The 24539-nt window shown below is 39.0% G+C and overlaps 1 protein-coding gene across 3 annotated transcripts in view; it reads right to left on the bottom strand.

The window, feature by feature from the left end:
- The window catches only part of PRKCE (protein kinase C epsilon), a 287837-nt gene that overhangs the window by 37216 nt on the left and 226082 nt on the right, over positions 1 to 24539 (bottom strand). For all 3 annotated transcript variants that reach the window (XM_039386959.1, XM_027723395.2, XM_027723394.2), the window contains exon 11: positions 19286 to 19440. In XM_039386959.1, the coding sequence (XP_039242893.1) occupies positions 19286 to 19440 (155 nt within the window). The remainder of the gene's footprint in view (positions 1 to 19285; positions 19441 to 24539) is intronic.

Genomic DNA, 24539 nt, shown 5'->3' with positions numbered 1-24539 from the left:
ATTTGTGTTTTACTCTAGATGAAAACACAAATTACTCAAAGCTTTTTGTGAAAGCAATGTGTAAACAGCCCCCAGCCTGGTGCTCCAACCAGGGACTGGCTCTGCACAGGGGCAGAGCTGTCTGTGGGTCCTGCTCCCCCACCACTCTGCTGAGCGTTCTGACATTAAGGCTATCAGCAGTTTCCTCAGGGATTTTCTTCCTTCTTTCTCACTGTCTCCACATTGGTTAAAACCACCATTTTCTAACTTTTTTCTTGAAAACTTTAGCTGAAAAATTCTTAACTGGCTCTGCATATTCAGGCTGAGAAGGATGGATGAAATCTGTACAATGACTAATGATATTTACTGTTTCAGCCTCTGCTACAAAGCCCATGTGTTAAATCTTTGCTAAATGTGTAATGTGATAAACCTTGTCCTCATTGACACCTCGGTGATCCCACTGGAGACAACAGAGGTCCCCAGGCTTAGCCAAGGACTGACTCAAACTGCGGTATTCTACTGTGTGAGGTTCAATGCTTCATGCTCTTATTTTTATATCTCAAATAACATAAAAATAAGATTGTGTATTATAATAGGTTAGGTGGAGCGCAAACTGAAAGTGCCTACTATGTATATCTATAATCCTTTTAAAGAAAACAATACTTAATTGTTATTTGATAAAACCACTTGATGAAAGACAGCGAAAGGATGGCACGAAGCTAGAAAAGCTTGTCAGATCAAGTTTTGAAAACTCAATTCTGATAAAATGTTAGCAGAACCTTAGAAAACAAATTTATCAGTAGACACATTAACTAAGTTTGGATCTGTTCAAAAGTTTTCCTCTGGAAACCAAAACCAGTGTTGGTTTGCTTTTTTTTTTCTCAGTGACTCTAGTAGGTGGGATGACAAAATCACTACCATTTCAACAACAATGGAATACAAATTATGCAAACAGAACGAAAAGAGCACTTGTGTTTCAGGCATACAGTTTCTGTGCTTAGCCAAAAAGACTGAAATTCTCCTCCTTCCAACTTTTGAGTGAAGCTTTCTTATGTAGAAAAACACAGAGCCAAAAAATGCCTGCCTGCCTAGGTAGCACCTTGCATTTCTGTAGCAGTTCTCATTCACCTGTCTCAGCAATGAAGCCTTGTAATTCTTAATAACCACCAACAAGGACCTATTCCTGCCTTGTACAGATAACAGGAAAGACAGAATAAAAAGATATAATGTAATCCACCACAATTCCATCAATTTTTGAAATTTACCTTACGCATCAAAGTAATTAGAGCTCTGAAACATTTTGTTCTGGTTTTAATTTTCTTCCCCGTATTTTCCAGGATTCTGATCAGATTTATCCCACCAGACATTATGGTTTAATTGAGGTATCATGGTTTGCCCCAGGCTCCCCCACAGCCATCTCCACAGATACATTCAAGCAGATGATTCACAGAACATGTGGGCTGCATAGCTCCCTAAAGCAGCCTATCCTTCTCCACTGATTGTAAATATACTCCAGGAGAAGCAGGATCCTGACGTGGAAGCTTCAGTTGCATTTCTAAAGTTAGGTGAGATGAATCTGAGCCTTTGTGTATATTTAGTATAAGCTGCTTCCCAGCTTCCTCTATTCCAGCTTAGTTGTAGAAGTTCCATTTTGGAGGAGAAAGTCAAACAGAGGCAGACTTTATTTGTCTGCATTTATCAGTCTTCTTACTCATGGTGGAATTGCCACACAGACACACAATTTGCTAGGCTTTTACTTTATGCACTCTAATAATTCTTAATTTTTCTCCCTTAGGTCACGAGGCATTCTCCGGTGCAAAAACTCCCTACATATCTATCAAAAAGCCAGATATTTAATTGCTCTACTTTGACACACCAAATAAAGGGCTCCAAAGCATTATTATTCTACATTGTTTCAGGCACACAGAATAAGTATTCTGAAAAAAAAAAAAAAACCAACAGAAGAAAAGCTGCTACTGTAATCAGTCATGATTGAAGGCATTTCCTGTATTTTGCTATCAAACTGGTTGTTTTTTCCATTACATACCAAGTGAACTTCAGTAAGGTCAAGACACCAGCGAAAAACAGGATCAGAATATCTTTAATCAACTAAAGTCGAGTATTTTAGTCTCTTTCTTTCAGTTGTCTAGCCCTGGATCTTATCCCACATCTCCAAATTTCTTCCTTAAATCACAGATACATAAAGCAGGTCAGTTTGAAATTATGACTTAGACAGTTGTTTTCAATGGCATTTAACTTGTTAGCCTTACACTTCCCCTACCCTAAAGGTCAATCAACCTCACGCTGCGTAACAAGACCAATATTATTTTAATATGATATAAGTCCAACAAGGGAGATGGGTTTTCATTCACAATCACAATACTGAACAAAACAACTTCCCTTGCTGGAAGCCTATAATTTCCACCATGCTGTCTATTTAAATCAAGTGTAAGTTCTGAAATTACTATTAAATGAAAGTCAAAGCTGCAATAGCATAGGTGAATTTGATCTAATCCTATACATTGTCATCCTGATGTCAGACTAAATGCAGATTATTTTAAGGTATATAGCCTCCCTGTCTTGTGCTCTGACCCTATTCTTTTTGTAGGGAAAAAGTCTTTGTCTTCCAGGAATGCCAGATGACATTTTACTTGTTAATGTAACACAAATGTCAACACCTCCCTCGGAAATGACCAGTTCCAAGCATATTGTTGACTCACTGAAGAAGGGAAAAACAGATCGTGTTAAACTCAGTGATTCTACAGAGAAAGCTTTTGAGATGTCTGATGTTTCCACTCATGTGGAACTAGTAAGAAAGGAGACTTCAATATGGATGGTAGGTTGCAACAAGAGCCTAGACCTTTCTCCTGGAGAAAAGGAGCCAAAGAGGAGCACAGGTTGATGATCTGTTGCGTCAGGTGGTCGAGTGACAGGAAACAGTTAAAAGGCTGTGCAGTATTAGAGGGGACAAGACGGAGGTAGACAGGTGGTTTTAGAACCATGTTCCTATGGTGGACACCACAGAGAATGAGGCACCTTGGACACTGGTGACCCCCAAAAGCAGGACTCTGCTTAATGCCCCACTCTCCAGCATTCCAACCAAAAACACACATAAAGTTTTAAGAGCTGTAGACACCCGTGAGCCAAGGAGAAACTGTACCAGCAGCACACAGTGTATACTGTGGAAACAAATGACGAGTCCTCCTATCTGCTGACTTTGTTAAGGGGCACTGAGGTGCTCATCTGGCAGCCTGTCAGCAAGTTACAAGAGATATGCTGCCTTCCAGGAGCTAAGGTTTGGGATGTTGCTGAGAGGGTGCCACAACTTGTCAAGAACACCGAATACTCTCCCATTGCAGAAATAGGAATGCAGGCAGAAATGATACCACAAGCCAGAACCTGGGCCAGAATCAGGGAAGACTACAGAACCCTGAGAGTGCAAGTGAAAATATTGGTGTACCAGTTATCTTTCTTTCTCCCTTACCACTCAGAGGAAAGGATGCAGCCAGAAATAGATGTATAATGCAAATCAACTTCTGGCTTCATGGCTGGTGTATTTGTGAGGGTGTTGGCTTTTATGATATGGGGACATTCTTCAATGATTCTAGCCTGTTAGAGAGGCATGGGACCCACCTGTCTAGAAAGGCAAGGGAATCTTTGGCAGCAGGCTGACCACCTTGGTGAGATGGGCTTTAAACTGAAGGACTTAGCAGGTGGGGTCCAAACTGGAAATGTTCATGCCATTGCAACCAAATGGGGAATAAGCCAGGCCAACCAAAGCAGAGACAAATATTTCTTTGCTGCCTTCCAAGACAAGAAACAAAAGATCAATCATCTCAAGTGTATATATACCAATGCACACGTTCTGGGGAACAGAGGGTTGTCTTCAAGGGGGATCATACAGTAGGCATTTGCTACTGACCTCCAAATCAAGACGATAAGGCCAACAAAGTAATATTTGGGTCACTTAAAGCAAGCTTTGGGTCAACAGAACCCAGCTTTTATGGATCACTTCAACAATCCAGATATTTGCTGGAAAAACAGTACAGCAGCTCACAGGTCATCCATCAAGTTCCTGGAATGCGTACAGAACTGCTTCCTCACACAAATGTTAGAAGTGCCAACCAGGAATGCTGGACTTGCTACTCACAAACCAAGAAAACCTGCTTTGTAATATCTTGGTCAGTGATAGCCTTGCCTTCAGTGACCACCATATTGTTGGAGTTTGGGATCTGGCTGAGCACGCTGAGGGTTAGTACTGAGACAAAGATCTTAGAGTTCAGAAGAGCAAACTTCAGCTTGCTCAGAGCTCAGTTAGGAGGGATTGTGTGGGAAGCTTCCATGGAGGATAAAAGAGCTGGAGTGTTTCAATACTGTTTTCCTGGAAAGACAAAACCAGTTCATACCCTTTAACGGTAAGGGAAGTAGGCAGAGCAAGAAACTCCCTTGGCTTGACTGCGAGCTTCTGAGTCTGCTCGAAAACCAAAAGAGAAGTGTACCAGAGCTGGAAAAGCAGATGAATATCCATTGAGAAATACAAGGGCATTGCGAGGTTGTGCAGAGATGGAGTTAGAAAAGCAAAAGCTCAGCTTGAACTGAAACTGGACAGAGATGTCAAAAACCACAAGAAAGGGTTCTTCAGCTACCTAAACAACAAGCAGAAACAGAAGGTAAAAACTGTCCCACTGTTAAACAGGAGAGGTCAATTAGTCACCAACAATGCTGAAAAGGCAGAGGTTCTCAACATTTTCTGCACCTCTGTCTTCACCAGCACTGTTGGGCCTCTGGTCTTGGGAACAAGAATCCATGTTCATGCAAACACAATCCACCATCAGTGAAGGAGGAGCTGGTGTGCAAACTATTACAGGAGCTTGACCCCTACAAACCACTGGGCCCTGATAATATCCACCCAAGGGTGTTAAGGGAGCTGGCTGACATAGTTGCAAGGCTGTTCTCCATAATCTCTGAGACGTTGTGGAGATCCCAAAAGACTGGAAGAAGTCTAATGTCAACCCCCTACAAGAAGGGCTAAAAGGAGGATCCAGGAAATTACGGGCTCATCAGTCTTACTTCAGGTCCTGGGAAAGCTATGGAACAAATCCCCCTGGAGGCTATCTCAAGTCAGATAAAGCATATGATTGGGAAAAGCCATAATGGATTAACTAAAGGCAAACTGTGCGTGACAAACCTGACTGCTTTCTATGACAAAGTAATCTGCTCAGTTGATGTGGGGTGAGTGATGGACACAGCCTACCTGCATTTCTCCAAGGCTTTGAATACAGTTTCCCACAGTTTCCTTCCAGAGAAACTGATGTGTTACAGTCCAGACAAGTTGTTCCTGTGGCCAGCGAGGAAATGGCTGACAGGATGAACTCAGAGGGGGGTGGTAAACAGTTCCTTCTGGAACTGGCAACTAATGACAAGTGGAGTCCTCAGGGATCAATATTTGTCTCAATGCTGTTTAATATCTTCATAAGTGATCTGCATGATGGAATCAAGTGTGCCCTGACAAACTTTGATGACGAGACCAAACTGAGCGGGCAAGTGGACACACCGGAAAAGAGAACCATTCTGAATGAAGACCCGGGTAGGCTAGAAGAGTGAGCTAACATTACAAAGTTCAACAAAGACAAGTGTAAGGTCTTGCATGCAGGAAAACATAATCCAGGAGTGGAGCACAGCCTGGTATCTACCCAGCTGGGGAGCAGCTCTGTGGAAAGGGCTCTGGAGGTCATGGTGGACAACCATCTCAATGTGAGTGAATGGTGTGCTGCTGCAGCAAAAAAACTCAATGGGATGCTGGGTTGCATCAACAAGGGCATCACCAAAATGATGATCAAAAGACTGAGAAGCCTATCATATGATGAAAGGCTGAGGAAACTGGGTTGCTCAGACTTCAGAAGAGAAGGCTCAAGGGAGACCTTATCACCATGTTTCAGTATTTAAAAGGTGGCTACAAAGAAATTGGATACTCACTTTCTAGGAGTCACATGGAAAAGATCAGGCTTTAATGGGTAACTCCTGGAGAGAGTGCAATTAGACACAAGAGGAAAGATTTTCACAATGAGAATAATCAGCCATAGAAATAATCTCCCCAGGGAAGTGGTGGATTCCCCAACCTTGGACACTTTTAAGATTCAGCTGGATAGGGTGCTGGGCCATCGTCTAGACTGTGCTTTTGCCAAGAAAATTTGGATCAGATGATCCTTGAGGTCTCCTTCCAACCTGATATGTTATGATTCTATGATTCCCAGCAGCTACTAAGAAAACCTCATGCTTTGGTCCAGTTCTGTTACATAAAGTAGAAGACCAGCCTGCCTGAACACTGTGATAAGACTGAGAGCAACCTTATTATCTACCTACTGAACACAGATGCACACAATAAAGGCTATTCAGTGCTACAAAGATTCTCTTCTTAATTCAGATGAGGTTGTTTATCAAAAGAAAACTAATGAAATCCCTGTTTCTCAGGAAAGGAACCAGATGCTTCAACATACTCCTAGATGAGAACACACAACGAAGATGGAGAGCTCTTAAAATATTACAATCTGCTAGTAAAAGGTAGCACAAATCTTGTACATCCTCAATAATGCTTATTTTGTGCTCCTATCAGGAACAAACAGAACCACTGTTAAATTCAGGGGAAAACAGAAAATGTGGCAATGCTTGGAAGCTACTTTATAACTTGAATTGATCTTCTTTTTCTTTCATTCCTTTGAGCAAACTCTATATACACACTGCAAATTTTTAAAGAAGATATTTCAAAAAAAAGAAAAAAAAGAAGGAAATATTTTAGTTTGGCAACTGCAACATGGCCTGTCAATAAAATGGCCAAACAGAGGTGACTGGGAGCATTTCCTGAGCAAGCCATTAATGCTCCGGCATGAGCCTAGATTTCAGTGCCTTTTCTGTACTAGCCAATGCCATCTGCACCTATATAATACTCAGAAAGTGTAAAGAAGAAGGATTGCTGAAGGTTTTTACATATAGTGTTTCTTTTTATAAAAGAAACAAATTTATCAGAATCCACTTCCCCGTGCTCCTAAGTGTATCCTTAGCAGGGAACAAACACAGCTCCTAGCAGTAAGCAGACTTTTGTTAAAGCTCCATGTCATGTTTCCATGGAGAAAAATACTTTATTAATCAGAAAAAAAAAACTCTGCATTGAACTTTTGTACAGAAACTGATTTTTTCCAACCTCACTGCGGTCTCAGTTTGACCTCTTGGGTCTTTTTATGGAAAGCCATTCCACAGAGTGGTGCATACACAGAATGGACTAAATAGATTACATAGCATAAATGAAGTGATGCAATGTAGCAAGAATGTTGTTTCCAACAAAATGTTTGCTTATATGGAATCACTAGAAGAAAGATTTTAATAATTTCTGCTTCTATTCTGATTTCAGTAGCATAGTTCACGTGTTTAAACATCTTTTTAAACAATCACGTGGTCTGAACTTGGGAAGGCTATGTAGGCTCTTCATTTAAAACCTTTTCTAACCCTGCTGTATTTACTGGGGATGAAAACAGCAGCAGTCAACAGCAGTTTAACAGATTTCTGCAGAAATTCTTGTAAAAACTGTGAGTCAAATCTATTTTGTCTTATAACCTTCTAAAAGCATTCTGTTACACAGATAGATTTATCTGTTTCAAAATTCTGTAGAGTTAACAATTTTCTCTTATGTTTGATGGAAGATCACTGCAGGGGAGGGATTCTGGCAAAATTAAGAGGAATATTATTTGCCCATAAAGTATGAAGAAGATACCTGAAAAAATTGGAGTTGCTTGCCCTTCTGTGTAATCTATACATAAAATAAACTCCTAATGCTGCTTCCAGACAGAGGTCATACAAGCTGATGGTTCCAACTCCAAATCTTGCGTTGATATGTAATTAGAAAGGGTTATATATGTTAATACAGAGAGCTATATTTTATGAGACACTCTTTTAAAATTACAATTGTGTAGCAAAATCAAATTACTTTTGCCCTCAACTTTGCCAGAAAGCTGCACAGGCATTTCTAGACAATCTTTTTAGGTGCAGGAAGTTTCAGCTTCAGCATTGTTTCAAATGTAGCTGCAACAGCCTTCCTCCATCTCCTCTAGAAAACATATGCTTGGGAATGCTACTTTGGATGCAGTGCCAACATAAAATTTCATCACTTAAAATCTACTTATACAAGGCACCCCACGATTTTTAATTAATATAAATGCAATGGAAAGATGACTCACGGGTTACTCACATGAAATAAAACATGGCATGAGTTAGGATATTTACAGTGTATTCACTTTTGCCAACATCAAGGCGAGTGCTATAGCAATTTACCTTCAGTTGTGAAGACAGAGAGACTATTGAGAGGAGCCAATAGTCCAGCCCAAATGCAAGAGAGAGACAATTCTGAATAAAAGATTTGAGAGGCTAAAATATGATTTTAATCTCTAACATTTAGTACTTTCTGGATAGTCACTGCATGTAAATAACTTCAGTAGGATTATAATGTAAACTACTGACCAACATGGGCTGTTCTTGAACAATTATTTATTCTTGAAAAATTATTTATTATTATAAAAAAAGTTATTTGGGGCCTGAGGAATTATTTTTGTAACTTCTACGTGCCCAGCCTCTTCAGAGATCTGCTAACCAGACTTTATGTTCTGACAAGATCAGAAATTATCCTATAAAACTCCCAGATAGTTATGTGGGCAAAGACTATCAAGGAACCTAATTATACAGCTTACACATAAAGTTTAATTAAATTATAATGTTCAAGAAAGTCTCTTTGTATCCTTCTGACAGCCTTAAACTGAGCACACTGAGTACAATTTAATTCCATTGTAAAATTGCTTTGCTCGTCTGGTGTCAGAAGGAGCTTTTACTGTAAATGAGAACCATGATTTTTAAAGAAACAGTCTCTTATACACCAGATGGTGGCTCCTCTACATGCATGTCATGTCACAGTCACATTTATTACATAGTTTTATTATGTATTATCACATTCTGAATTCCAACTAGAAATGCATGAATAAATCAGTCTCTGAGAAAGATCACCAAAACACCTTTAAAACAAAATGGGAGAGAAGTAGCAGAAGTTGTGCTATATCTCTAAGACATATATATGATATATTCAACTCAGCATTTCCCAACCCTGAGACAAATATAGGTATTAGTTTATAGTCTCTGTAGCAAATTTATAGTATTGTGTTACAACTTGATAGTGCAGCAAACAAAATATTAAGGGGCAATATAGTATGATTCTTAACTTAGACTTTAAATGATGACATGAAGTACTTTATTAGCAATGATACAGTTCCACTCTTTGCTGCCCACTCAGCCCGTAGCATTCACCCTTACACTTTCTTTCATACTTCCATGCTACTATGCTGTAATTAGGCAAACACAACTGTGTTTGCTTTCTAAATGGATTCTATTACATAAGTTGTGTAAAAAAATAAACCCTATTTTATATGACAGAATTTTTTTAATTTTAGCATGATCTCTCCTGGATTGGGTTTATACAGACAACTAGTTTGCCATAACTAAGAGTGCACATAGCTGAGCCAGGGGAGAAAAGTCTGTAGAGGTAATGAGTTATACTAAATTTGTCACCGAATTATCTCTGGCTTTATAAGCTATAGCTCACTAATATGAGTTAATGTTTTGTTGTTATTACTACACAGATAATTTCCAGGACATTATTTCAAAATTTCTGCAAACCCACTTGCTTGTGGACAGAACAACTACATAATCTGCAGATGTTTTAAAAATCATGGCAAAATCCTCTTCCTCTTAGGTCATCCACAGAAAACCAAAACTTCTGTCTTACTGCGTGTGCAAGCACACCACTTGCTCTGATCTTGTGGAGGCTGAGAAAATATCCCCTTTTTTATTTTGTGGCCTTTCAAAAGGTGAAAAGAGAACCTAAACCCCAGGGCTGTCCAAAGGGTTTCTCTCACCTCTGATCGAGGCATATCTCCCACAGAGTCTGTGGAAATTACCTTACAGAGGCAGAGGCAGCTTCAACAAGCTTGCAGTGGAGTGCCTTCAGCCTTGTGTATGCTGCTGAACTGCTGTCTACTTTCCTCATGCACAATCTGAGGATCCTTTTATATGATATTTGAAGACACTCATATAAACGAGAATCAGAACATCTTTACAATAGTTATGGCCCCTTTGGGCCCATTACAGATTATCAGCAAATGAACTGGCAGACTTTGCTATGCCTTTTATACCCTCAGTATACAGTACTACAAACACTTGCTGTCCTCTTACTGGTAGTTAAGTTCACGCAGATACATACTCAGGCAGTTTCTGAAGTGCCTATTATTTTTGTTCTACAAGTACTCCTTTGGACCTCTTTCAGTTCTATTGATGTTTGGAAGCTTTTAAATATCCATTACCCACTTAACTGACCATAGCAATTTCATCTGACTCATTATTTGTGTTAGAATATATTTAGGCATTTTTTAAATGGGTGTTATTATAGACCATAGGATCTCCCTCGGGAACCCTATAATAAATCAAGTAAATACTTGGTGAAGTGTTATAATTTTTATTTGTGACTACTTAATTTTATCCTTTATATTCCATGTTTTGAACATATGAAGTTCCTCAGTTCAGGTTACTCGTGACCAAGCTTTCTTTGTTTGTTTTTTAAGGGTACTGCTTCTCTATTAGTTTCATACCAAGGTGCACCCACACTGGCTGCTATACTGGCTATCTACTGTTGAAGCCATGCCATCCTTCCCTTCCCCTGAAGGGGCAATCACATTCCCTAGGACTGGAACACCCTGTGAAGAGTACTTTAACAACTGCCATTGTTGTAACAATCTACATGAAAAAAAAATGCACATAACTGCATGTACTGTTTCCATTTGACATACTTTGAAGAGTGATATTTTCTGTGTCTTCCATACATCAGGAGAAAGAAATTGAAGTCTGGAGGAAAAAGCATACATATGTCATTACTGGCATTATTTCTGGTCTCTCACATTTATTTTTTCTCTCTCTCTGCTGTTTTGTAAGACTGACTACTGGAAACAAATTCTAGAAGCAGGAGGCAAGGAAGGGAAGACCCATCTGCTGTGTACATTGTGAGAAGTGCTGCTTGGGCTCCTCATAAGCCTCTCTTCTTATAAGCTGGGTGTTACCATAAGAATTTTTTTGAATCTAAAATATTATACCCCCATCATAAGTGGTCTTGGGGGGGGCAAAATTAAAATCGGTGTTGGGAGTAAATCATCTCTCCCTCGTGTCATCCATCTCTGGATATATAACAGTGCAGAAACCACACAAGTTCCCATCTTGGTAAAAGCTGGCCTTGGCATCACTACCATTCCTGCTCCACAACTGCCTCCTCCACATGTACTCAATGCTGCTGAGATGATGAAGACAATGTATTTCTCCTACTGTCACTGCTCTGGACAGCTGCTTGTTCAGGCTCTGTGACACACTGGCAGGTGAAGAAAGGGGTAGGCATTACTTCTGACACAGGAAGGTAAGCTAAGTGACTCATTACCACTTTGGCCTCCTTATCTCTCACCTTTCAGCTCATTTTCAGCACTGTCATGGCCACCTGAGCCATTTTGTTCCACTTTCTGATTCTCCTGGTTAGACTGCACCTTATCTGTCCGAGGTCCTTCTGATGTAATCCTACCACTATTTATTCTGGTAGCAGTAGAGACATTGATGAGTTCCCAAAAATGCTGGGGGATTTGCGGGATTACTGGCTGTTTTAGTTTGTTAGGCCTATTATTGTTTTAGTTTTCTCTGTTTTAGTTTGTTAGGCCTATTTAATCAACCTCCCAGTGAACAATATTATTTTGGTTTTCTTTCATTTCAGTACAAGTTGTCAGCTAAACAGATCCTTTTAAAATTTTCAACGGTTTCAGTGATAATTCAGTTATATTAGCTTTGAGATTGGATAAATTCTCATCTTCCACTGCTTTTCGCAATAGTAAGCAAAAGAACATATGTTTTTTAATAACAGTGCATTCTCAAATGTGATGATTTTCTCTTTTAAAGCAACACGTTTTCTACCTGAAGAGTCAAATGAAGGTCCCAAATCATTCAGGAAGCTGCACATATCATGCATATGAATAGTGTCACTGAATCAAAATTGGCCTTTGAGTAGTGATGTGCATGCAGGAATGTCTGTCCAGCAGCATCTAAGTGATAAGCTCTTATATAACAAGGAGGTGGATAAAAGAGGGGGTGGGAAGACAGGCAAAGAGTATAAATGCAGATCTTAAGCCAAAAGTAGCAAGGTTCTGATGAAAAAACAGAAGAAATTGTATGTCTTCACTGAAATGCATCATCCAAATTTTCTTTTAGGATTGTTCAGTATTTTATTCATCATTGTTAAAAAAACCACTAAATAAGAGTTCCTTACATGTTTTCATCCAACATTTTGCATTACTCTTCAACTTTGCAGCCCAGAAAGCCAACTGTATTCTGGGCTGCATCAAAACCAGCGTGGCCAGCAGGCCAAGGGAAACGAATCTGCCCCTCTACTCCACTCTGGTGAGACCCCATGTGGAGTACTGTGTCCAGCTCTGGGGTCCCCAGTATGTGAAGGACATTGACCTGTTGGAGCAAGTCCAGAGGAGGCCACCAAGACGATCAGAGGGATGGAGCACTTCTCCTAAGAAGAAAGGCTGAGAGAATTGGGAATGTTCAGCCTGGAGAAGAAAAGGCTTCAGGGTGACCTAACTGCAGCCTTCCAGTACCTGAAGGGAGCCTACAAGAGAGATGTAGAGAGACTATTTACAAGAGCATGTAGTTACAGGATGGGGAGAATGGTTTTAAACTGAAAGAGACTAGATGATTTTTAAGGTCCCTTCCAGCTAAAACGACTCTACAGTTCTATGATTCTCTACTGCATCTGAAGAGTACAACAAAATCTTGAGAAATGCCTATCACCTCAGAACCACATTTGCTGTGAACTTCTCTGTATTACTATGAGACTCTGGCAGATGTATTCAATAGCATGCAAAAAGGCAAAGCCTCACCCTTAACGAGACATAGATTCAAATTCAGTCCTAACTTTTGCCTGTTAGCAGCAGAATTACATATAGGAAGCACCTTCAGAGTTTTCATGCACTGTGAAACAAAAAGCTCTCTTTCCTATGTTAGCAAATTGTTTGTGGAGTATGATTCTGTTTGAAACTGGTGTACATGATTCTGCAGGAATAATGCTGTGTCTCAGCAGTTTAGGAAAACTAGTGGGATTGTGCCGTGTCAATAAATTCTGTTTCACATGTGCTGCAGCTCTAGTGGATTTTTATTTTGTGTATGTTTCTCTCAGTTAAAACCTTCTTATCAAATGCTGAGAGATAACACACATTTCTTCCTGTTATAAAATAAAAGCACAAACATCAATCATCTAAAATCCCTGACATTCACCCAGAAATAAATACAAATATGTTCTGTAACATTTCACTGCTATTATCTGTTGAGAAGCACTGTCGCCCTTTCTACTGAGGGTACCGGAATATGGCTGCCCTCACAGGAATGTAAACTTGGCATTAACCCAGGCAGATTCTCATTCCCTGCTCACTCTCATTTAACATTAACTCACTCCTATACTGTTATCAGAAGGTAAAGGTCATAGCTTTATTTACACAATACAGCACTATACAAACGGTCATTAAACAAGAAAATCTTGCACCAAATAAACATGAAGAAAAAAAAAAAAAAAAAAAAAAGCTGACATCGCTTTTTGACGAGGAACTCCCCCTGGAAGTACCTCATTATTCCCCAAATGAGGTTGATGGTGCTGGTCTATTCTTCTAAATATTAACTGCCCAGCACTGCCTCTCCACATACCCAACTCCCACGCAAGAGCCAACTAAGGACTTTTTAATGTTCCAAACCCAGGAGAAATTTAGAAAGCATTCTACTGTTGGCAAGACCATGTGGTTCATATCCTATTCCCACAGCCTTTACTCATCCTTCCACAGCTGGAAACCTTGTCAAAGGCTCTCCTATACAAGAGCAGCCTTTAGCACAATACATAAGCTGGGCAGATGGCAGGGTGGACTCCCTCGGTCCGAATGCCAGAAGCCTGGGAACCAACCCTCCTTCCTGCTTCTCATCTCCCTCAGTCCCTCTCCTCTCCACCCCAGCCCACTGCATTTTCCTGTGGGGAAGACATCCTGCTTATTTATGCATTTCATGACTGCTGGCCTGCCTAGATCCAGCAAGAAAAAGTGCAAAGAGGGCAGGAGGCCACTGACTAAAATCCCATTGGAGCTCACGTTCAGTTTTGGAAACTAGACCAGGCAGAGCACAGACAGCATGGATGTAGTCCAGGGCGCACACCTGGTCAAAGCACTGGCCAGGTGGCGTGGCTTGGGCAGCAGTCCCTGGAGACCCTGGGACTCCAGACACATGTGTGGCAGCGCAATTCACTCCTTGCTTCCTATTTTTACTGAAGGTAGTGGAAATAGTTTGTTACTCACTTGGGCTAGAAGCAAACTGTAACTTCTCTGTAGCAGACTACTGCAACGGGCAGTTTATGTGAAGAAGGGCTTGAGTTCAGGATATTCCTGTGTTTGGGTGTGAATATGCTATATGAGAGTACAAGGTTTTGCCCTTCTTCATGGACCATAGCAAAGCACCAATTTAACCTTTAACTACTTAGAGTTGAAATAAGATGATCTGTACATTCTTAAATTTAAACCAAAATGCTCCATGTCTAGTTTTGCGTTAAAAAAAAAAATAGGAGGGAAGGGAATTTAATTTGGCTGCTACCACTCAGAAAAAACACAGTAAGGTAACCTGGGAGAATGATGACTTTTAACATGTTAACCACTGACCATGCAACATTTTCATCAGTGTAAATATAACTCCTCATTACTCTGCCAAGGTTGCACTGAATCATACAACTGCCAATGAAGTCAGCCTTTCTAAATATTCTTATTTCACGTAAAAACACACTAATGAATGTGCTTTTAATTTTAGGTAGTTCTTCTTTCTGAAACACTGGTGTGTGTTGCCTTGATAAACAGGAATTCTGGGAAAACTGATCATCCAAGGAAAAATTCAGTTAGTGTTCAAACAAGTTCTTAGGGTAGTTGTGTATGGAAAAAGCCCGGAGGTGCTCAAGGATTGGCATCAGCTTATTTATATTCACATTTGCCTCAATTCAGTGTTAATAAATCCTTCATCACAACCAACACATTGATTACAGAGTGCACAGAGCCTCAGAAAGCTCCAGCAAGTTACAGGCTGGATTATTACTTCACATTGCTGAGGAACACAACAACCAGAGAGACCACTTGAATGGTCCTGGAGGATACCAGAGATAACCAACATGCAACTACTGGCCCTTCAGGTCTTTACTGAAATTAGGTTTGTAGCTTGCACAGTTTTTTCCTAAATCACATATGAACTGGGGACATTGTCATTTATGTTCATTAAGGGGTACTCCATTATAGTGCTGATGTTCCTGTCTGGGGAGACAACACTTTTCTGTAGGTATTTCAGGCCAGAGTGGGCCACTTGTGTCACCTCACTTGAATTCCTACGAGAGCGAGAGACAGCCACCCAGGTACTCCTGACCTCAGCCCAACAACTGCAGGGGAAACATGTTTACATATATCTGCAGAAAGTGAACAGGAAAGTTGAAAGTCAGTATGAGAGGGGAGTACAGAACTGACAGTTTCTACACACATGCAGTTTGTTGCATCTTCCCTATATGAGAATATATTAAGCTTATGATGACGGACTTTAAAAATACCAGGTTCCAGGGACAGGTGACACTGAACATAGTCCACAACCTTTCATTGTTCAGTTCAAACTCCAGTTCAGCTCGCAGGCAAAACGAGATTCATGGTTTAGCCCCTAATTCCTGAAGCCTGGATACATTTTTTCAAAGTGGTGCAATTGCATAACACAAACAAGATGACTGCCAGAAACTGTGACTGAAACTTCTCCAGTGTCTGATTGACTCTACTTGTATTATCAGGCCCTAGCTTGACATGTGCCTGAATTGCTGAATGCCAGATGAGAGGGAAGGTGTCAGGGAGAATGCAAATATTTTTATTAAGCTGTTGAAGTGTTTTTGACACAACAACACTAACATCATACCTTTAAAAATGCCACACTAAAAATTATTGTAAAGTTTATCTATCACACAAGATGCATTCAGTAACAGGAATATCTTTACACATATAAATTCTGAGGTTCGTCTTTATTTGCAACAGAGACTCAATAAACAAAAGGAAGACATGTAATTCCTGTGAGCACACCGATAATTGGACAAGTCTGGGAACAATTGTTAGGCCAGCTGCAAAGATGTGAACTTAAAAAATAATTTCTATTGCCAAACAGGGAGCTTGCCTTCTCTTTGAACTCCAGGGGAAATGAGGATAAACTAGTTATTATAAAAGATGATCATTTAGTATCATCATAGCACTTTCTAAAAATCTAACCAACAAGCCAAAACATGAGCTAAAGCTAGTTATTTACTTCCCAAAATATAACTATGTTTAGCTCCAAACAAATACTTTCACATACAAGGCTGAAAAAAGATCAGAAGGTATAGCAGCTATTTTGAAACCTTCATTTCCATCAAACATCTTAGTTTATTTATATATACCCCACTTTCCTTGAAGTAGTGCCCACACAAGCAGCATTTCCCACTTTGGAGAATAACCATTAATTTCACACCACAATGTTTTTTCTAGAATATAATTACATAGAAGACAAGTATTCTTTATTAAAATATCTGAAGGCACGTTAGGTAGTTATGACTGGTAGTTATTCAGGAGCATAGGTTTTTTTATTTTCTTTTTTTTTTCTTTCCCTTTTCTTTCCTTGTTTGCCAGCTAATAAGAGCTTTGGAGACATAAAGGAGTGACTTGATCCCAATGCATTTTAACACTGTAGTAAATAACGCAGTGAGGTATGGAATAATTAGGCTGAAATTGTTCTGTGCAAGACAACTATTCTAACATATGCCTGACATGAACATAATATGCATTCTGCCAGGGCCTGGTACATTGTGAATGAATTGTGACATTTTCTTATGATTAATTCTTTTAAAATAATCACTAACTTCTTCCTTCAACTTGTATTTTATAGAGTAACTGGGATGTACATTTTACAAATAGTTGAAGCTCCTAGTATCCCACAATTCGGAAAATGAATAATTCTTACAGACATTGCCATGTCCAGATCCAAAAGCCTATGTCAAAACAAAATACAACTGAATCTGTTCCTAATGTTCTTCCTGTTGCTTTCTTCCTGCTTCTGCTTTCATCCTACAACTCACATTATTTCTCTGCTTTTGCCTCTTCTGATCATACACTCAATATAACATGCCATGTACAATTTCAGTGTAATATTCTAACATGCAAAAGACATGTCAGCACAGCCTCTGAATCAGAAGTTGTGAGTACACTGTGAAGTTTAAACTACAGAACATTGTCTTAGCATGACATTTCTCTTGTGATTGAAGCATTCTGCTGATAAAAAGTCATAGAAAGAACACAGGCACATAAAACAATTCAATGCAGGTAGGAGTCAACACATAGCAGAAAGCTACATATGACAAGAGAAAAGAGATAGGAAAGAGTAGAGAGAGAAGAGGATGTGTTAAAGGATGGGAGCTGGAGGGATGGGGGTGAATGAATGCACACATATAAAGAAGGGAGAGGTAATTTTATACCAGTTCTTTCTTGCTGGTTCACAGAAATCATTAAACTGTCTGCTAATTACAAAGTGACTACCTCCAGTTTCCAGGAAGGAGAAAATAGCTCAAGTATTTTATGGAAACAAATCTTCAAAATCCTTCATTTTCTGAAGTGCCAAGCTTGTCTGTTTCTCTTGTGATGGATACTTACAAAATCTGAGGTTGCCACATTCTATTACCTAAATGTACAAATACCTAGCTTTGGAAATAAATGCAGACAATGAATAGGAAATTTGATATGGGCAGGAAAGGTAAGAAATGTGTTGGATCTTCAGCACTTGAAAACAAACCCATGTCAAGTGGTAGGGCCAAAAGTACAACCCAGTATGCAAACATCATACCAGTGCTAACAAAAAATGGAGATTAAGAGATGCAGCTAGCAATAGAAATTTTATAAAGAAAATTGGATTTTTGATGAAAAGACCACTTTCACAGAGATTTATCTTCCTTAGAAATTGTGATGTCCTACTGCTTGCTATGTTTCTGGAAAGGACACCCCTTCTTTGAGAAATTTCCCTTTGATTCCCAGTATGTGGGAAAGGCAGTGGCCTACGATAGAACTTACCACTCAGCCCTGGTTACTAAACACTTAAAATTCCCTTCTCTCAATTTTTAATACTCTTAAGATCTGCCTTAATATGAATCCAGGGATGTGACAAATTCTACATCCTCATCTTGATGTTTCTGCTCAAGAAATCTGAGACTGCCTGTCCCTGAGATGACTACCTCAAATCAAAACTGATAACCTGAAAGAGGGTGAGAATATCAAGAGAATAACAGTGGTCAGACCCACAGAACTCAAAGTTTTTATTAGACAGGACAACTTGTATCACAAGCATACTGCTTGTGAAAGCCCAAATTTATCTCAAGCAATGATAGGCTGCTAAAAACAAAAAAAGAAAGAGGAAGCATGAAATGACAAGATAAAGGACTTAATAAACACATTAACATCAGGGTGACATTTTTCAAAGTGAATCCTTACTTTTAATAATAAAGCCTTTCCCTAAATGCATTCTTCATCACAGCACAACAATATGCACTTTTTGTCTGTGTGTGTGCATGGGTGTTGAAGATTAGAGACTGGGACCGGGGAGGAGGTTCAAATAGATCCAGGGCACTTGCAAGCAAATCAAAATTGTCTCCAAAGAGGCACTTCCTGCTGGTGACTAAGCCTTCACCCAAACAGTCAAGAGGAAGGGGCATAAGTAAAGCATTGCAAACGACCATCCCGATTGTATCAGAGTGGAGACAACTAGGACAAACAAACTCAGGAAGTGGCAGGGAGTTAGAAACTGAGAGGAAACCTATGGCACAGAGAGGAAAGTGAAGAGATTGCACCGATCTGCAGAAAGGTCACCTCTGGGTCGCACTGTGCCAAGCTTTTTCAAACCCACTTTATTTGGACTATAATACAAAACTGGCACACACAGCTGGCGACTGCTGCAGAGGCTATTCAAATGTTAACATTCTCAATGATAAACAGCCAAAAAAAAGTTCTGTGTAAGCAAATTGGAACAAACAACTAATCTAAATCTGGTTGCTAAGAGACTGAGGATTTCAGCCAAAACCAGCCCAATGCCTCAAGAATACTTTATTTTTGATCAAAAAAAGTACCTGTAGATGACTCCATGTTGGTGAAGAAACATGAGTGCTGATGTGACCTCTGCAGCATAAAAGCGGGATCGAGGTTCATCAAATTTGCGTGAGCGCTGGATTTGAAACATTAGGTCTCCTCCATTTACATATTCCATGACGAAAAAGAGGCGGTCCTGAAATTAATTAAACAGTGCTATTTAGCTAATTTCTCTTAGTCGCACAAAGGACTGCTTGAAGCTACACTTTAGGTGACTAGAACATTTACGTCAAGAAATAAAAAAAACAAATGCTAGAATTCCAAAAAAGGAAAAGGTGACAACCAAAATCCCCCAAACCTAAAGAATATGAGACAGGAGTCTCAAAGTGAGAAAACGGCAATCAAAATGTAGCAATAAGCAACCCACACACAAAACTCCACACATCAACAAATACATATGGGAATTATAATCAATTTTATATAATAGCAGAGATACATAAACGATGCTGTTTCTTTTATAATTTAGCCATAACTATGAAAAGATAAAATAAATTCTGTCGAGTACTGACAGTCTTCTTATTTCTTCACTTTTCTCTTACCAGCTACTATGTCTGCAAAGCATCTTTCTCAAATTATGCAAAAATCGTTTAGAAATGTTAAGTTACAGAAACCAGTGCTGTCAAACTCAAACACTTATAAATGGTTTTTTGAATTGCCTCAAACTCTTACAAAACAATGAAATAGAATTACGTTAATAAAGTACATATCAGGTTCTTTTTAGTTTCTTCTGATGCTTATCACTTCCAAGTTCAAGCCTTCCAACTTATTTCCATGGAAGAGGTCTAGAAACGAACTTTACTTGAGAATAGCAATCAAACTAAACGTGTGATTGAACCATTTACTATCTAAACTGGCAATGCAGGTGAAGACATAAGCAAAGAGATGACACACACTCATTTGACATAATTTAGATTCTAGTTTTTTTAAGTTTTCTTTTAAATTTTCATATTTTTCCCTAACCTGTACTAACAGCCCTAAATCATCAACTCTTTGCCTATTTACCCATGGTTTGAAGCCTACTTCACATTTTTTATTTCCTTACTGTTAATTATCTACATCTATATGCACATGAGTTTAGTTAGAGGTGGAGGCAATTCCCATGTGATGTGACACAAACATTTTGTTCTCTGGTCGCAGGTGTGTAAGCATGGGACTTCACCAAAGGGAGCCCCTCTGCAACTTTGATGTCACACTGCAGTTTGGCTGTAGTTCATGGTGTTTGGTGTGTGGGGTTGAAGAAAAGGAGACAAGATGTGACATTGTTTTAGGCATGGAAAAACAACACAAGGTCAAAGTTAATTAACCTCTCACAAGTGAATCCAAGACTTCAGATTACACAGTTTATATATGTGAATTCAGAAATTCATAAATGTTTGTAATTTGTCTTTAATCATCTACCCTACGATTCAGATTCAGAGCACAGCTCTTAAAAATATCCTTAAACTTAAGCATGTGCATTAATCCTGCTCATTAAATGCCTAAATATTATACTTATCAGGGATGTTTCCTGGAGGAGGCTAGAAATGTTTGTCTGACTTTTTGCTGATTACAGAAAGAGGATGCAGAAAAAAACTTTGCACCTTTCCCCCTGTATCTTGGGAACATGGAAACTGCCAGACTGGATCCAATTCAGAATGCCAGGTAGAGTGGTGTTCTTGGTAAAACATTGCTTATGACTTAGGTTACATTTTCCAACATTTTTCTTACCATTCTCTAGGAAGGAAAACCTACTGAAGAATACCATTGAAGCTTCTGGCTGTATCATACTCAAAGGGGCATGGCTTCAGAGCCATGTCTTGTTCTTTTGCAGTGCTCAGTTCTGCTGATATGAAATATTCAAGATCATAGTCCAGATCTTCTGACATTAGTGTAGGCTTTAAGTACCGCCCTCTTCGCTTCTTTTAAGCAAAAATATGGGTCCTTGTGCTGTCTGTCTGATTCTCTCTGGAACCGACAAGAATTACAGCCTTGCTTTTAAAAGAAAATCTGATAGTTGTTAGATGGTCTTAGGATTTCAAGCTAGAGCTGAAGGATAACACCAATGCAGTCAGTTCTGTCATGAAGTCACTCAAAAGCATAGCTATATTTGTACCGGAATGTGGTGTAAGATGACAGGACATCCCTAAGAAGAAGATGCAGGCATTGTCCTTTGCTGGGCTCCTCATCACCACACTACAGACTATCTCTGAAGAGCAGTTTTGGTACAAGTGTCTCTTTGAAGCCCATTGCCTAAGATTATCTCACATGGATTCAGTTCAGTGTTTCAAGTACAAAACCCATTTGGATTGCAAGCTAAGGAGAGCATTACTAATACTTAGCTAACTAACTTCTCATAACACTTGCTGAAATTGAACTTTCTTACACTGCTACTTTAACCTTTCCAAAGTCAACAGTCTGGATGTGAGCGGGCACAACCAGGAAGAGGAAGCTGCAATTCCCATTCTCCTTAGTAGCCATTCTCGTTCCCAACATTGGTATCATTTTGCTGCACCTGTATTGCAAGTATAAAGCAAGCAATGCTGATGCAAAGTGACGGTGCTTAGAACTGTGACTCCCAGATGGTGATCCTCAACTTGCTACTGAGCTGGGAACTGCTGCTCCCAAGAGTGATAACACCAGTAAAAGGCTGGTTTACACAATTATATAGATGAGGGCCATTTCCTAACATATCAGGATATACACTGTATAATTTTCAAATACTCTGTGTTTGATTCAAACAGAGCTAATGCTTTTTGTCATATTCACTAAAAGCCTAATTGCTGATTTTAAATATCAGAAATTGTGTTGAGTTAAAAATTCAAGTTCTTTTCTTTTAGTTGAGACCTTTGTAGGACATCTCCAGTACAGATAACTGAAAATTTAACCTGGACTCTTTAGCAGAGTATTTTCTCACTAGACAGTCTGAATAAAAGCTTTAGTAGTAGCTCTGTTTCCAGAGCTGGAGACTGGAATCCTCTTTCATACCTTCCTTATGCACATCTCCATTCTCCATTTGAAAGGGTATTTCTGGCAGATTCTGAAGCTTACTTGACCACATTATCAAAACCATAGCTACTAAAACCAGAATTAACAGCTCAGAGATCGAAATTGCTCTGCTATTGCATTTTTCTGCTGCAGACTGATATTTTGAGTCACTTTTCCAGCTTTCCTGGGTACATGTTTCAGTTTTCTAATGAGAATTCAGAGGAAAAAAAATAGTTTGAAAGTTCTGTTCTCTGTTTACAGTGAGTATGGGAAAAGAGTTTGATTTTGAGAGAAGAAAAATACTAATTCTCATCCACTATCATGGAGTAAACAATATGACGCACAACATGCAGATGCACAGCAGGCCAGAATTTCAACACTAGAAGATACCACCTTTTTTTATGAAATATATTCAGTCCCTATGAAAAATACTTTCTTAAAAGCAGTCTCTGGTCTTTTTTTTTTTTTTTTGGTCAGGACAATAACATGATCAGCTGGGATTCAAATTTACATGAAAAGAAGACGCAAAAGAAGAGAAAATCTTTTATGACTATGAGCTGAGATTGGCAAGTCCATTTTTCGCCTGATTCCCATAATCTCAACAACAACAGAGTTGTTTGATACTCAAACTTTTTCCCCTATCTTTCATCAAAAGTTAATGACCAAAATATAGGTCCCCAACCCTCTGACTATTTCCTTTCTGTCATAATGTAAGCACACACATTGAGAGACCCAATGAGATATTTGAGACTTCGATGCAGAGAGGATTTCATCCTAAAACAGTAATAGTGAAATAACTTTATTATTCCTGATTATATGCATCTTGCGGTATGTGCCACTAGGATTTATTAAAACATTGAAGTAGGAGAATATAAAGTGAACATTCTTAAGAATTATACATTAAGGGACAACACAGCATTTACTCAGTTAAAAATGAGATACGAGGTATGAATTTATCATCAGTTGTGTTCCAAGAGAAAACCGAATGGCTTTGGTTTGGACTGCATTATTTTTGGACTCCGTTTTCATAACATTTGAGAAGCATGTTTTGATGAACAAAATAAATGTAAAGCAGTCCTGGGAACTCTTTAATTATATAAACTCAAATAAAAGGCAAAATCACAAACAAAGAGACTACAGATTAATCCTCTCTTGGCACCTATAAAGCACAAAAGTACTGCAAAGTCAGTTAATATGTTTTCTGAAGTAATTAGATTCTTCTACAATGTTTATTTTAGCCTTTAATCATACCTGCTTTTCCTTGAATTTCTCAAAAGGTACGGTTGAATGAGAATACTTAAAATAACAAATGGAAAGAAAAGCGGAGCAGAGAGCATGGGTAAAAGATTTTAAAAGAAAATTGGATATGAAATAAACAGGCTAGAAGTCAAAACAAAAAAGTTCAACTTCTCTCTGTATTTCCATAGTGTTTTCTGACCATATGTAACTACTATAGCAGAATACAAAATGCCTGTCTTAATATCTCTATGATTCCAGTCTCACCTCTCAACTTTCTTAATTGAGAGTCTCCTACACACTTTGTGTCATCAAAACTGGACACCAAAAGCAACCTCTTTTTTTGTAGTCTTTGTCCCTTTCACTATCTGGAGAAGTACCCTTGTCACTTAAACTAGAAATCTTGTTCCACCTCTCTCATTCCACTCTGTTAATTGTGTCCCAGCTTGATTTTTCATCCTTCTTGACATTCAATATAGACACCCTTTAGCTGTACAGTAAATCCTTCTGACTAATACTTCCCACTTTATTCTGATTATTGCCATAGATTTCCCTTGTCAAAGCCATTTTCTGATTTTTAGTTTTATTTATATATTTTTTTGTTAACATCTGACCATATAGTACGTGCACTCCCCGCCGGTTTATATTTGCCTGGTTTTAGATGTTATGAGTTTCACCGGATAGAAGTTCTATATTTTGTTTCTGTTGGAATAACATACACATTTCAAATTGGGAAAAGGAGGGTAGATCTTCAGAAACACCAGCAGTGGTAAATTCTAAGGACATAACAGATTCGATCCAGCTCCTTTTTGTGGAGGTGTGATTAATGACCAAGACCTTCCTACTAGTAAGACCAGATAATCTTGCCAATCAGTTTTGATTTAACAGATGACACTATACAGTCTATTAGTTGTTTAGATGTGGAATAATAGCATTGTTAAGGAACAAGCTTCTACGTAAACCCTTTATGAAAGTTAGACATAGAAAGACTTTGATGTATTGTTTACAATAATCATTGTGTAGCTCTTAAAAGAC

Source organism: Pipra filicauda, unplaced genomic scaffold (assembly GCF_003945595.2).
Source record: "Pipra filicauda isolate LSUMZ 115617 unplaced genomic scaffold, ASM394559v2 scaffold51_size4534324_pilon, whole genome shotgun sequence".
Classification (NCBI taxonomy): domain Eukaryota; kingdom Metazoa; phylum Chordata; class Aves; order Passeriformes; family Pipridae; genus Pipra; species Pipra filicauda.
This window is presented reverse-complemented; position numbering and strand designations above follow the sequence as displayed.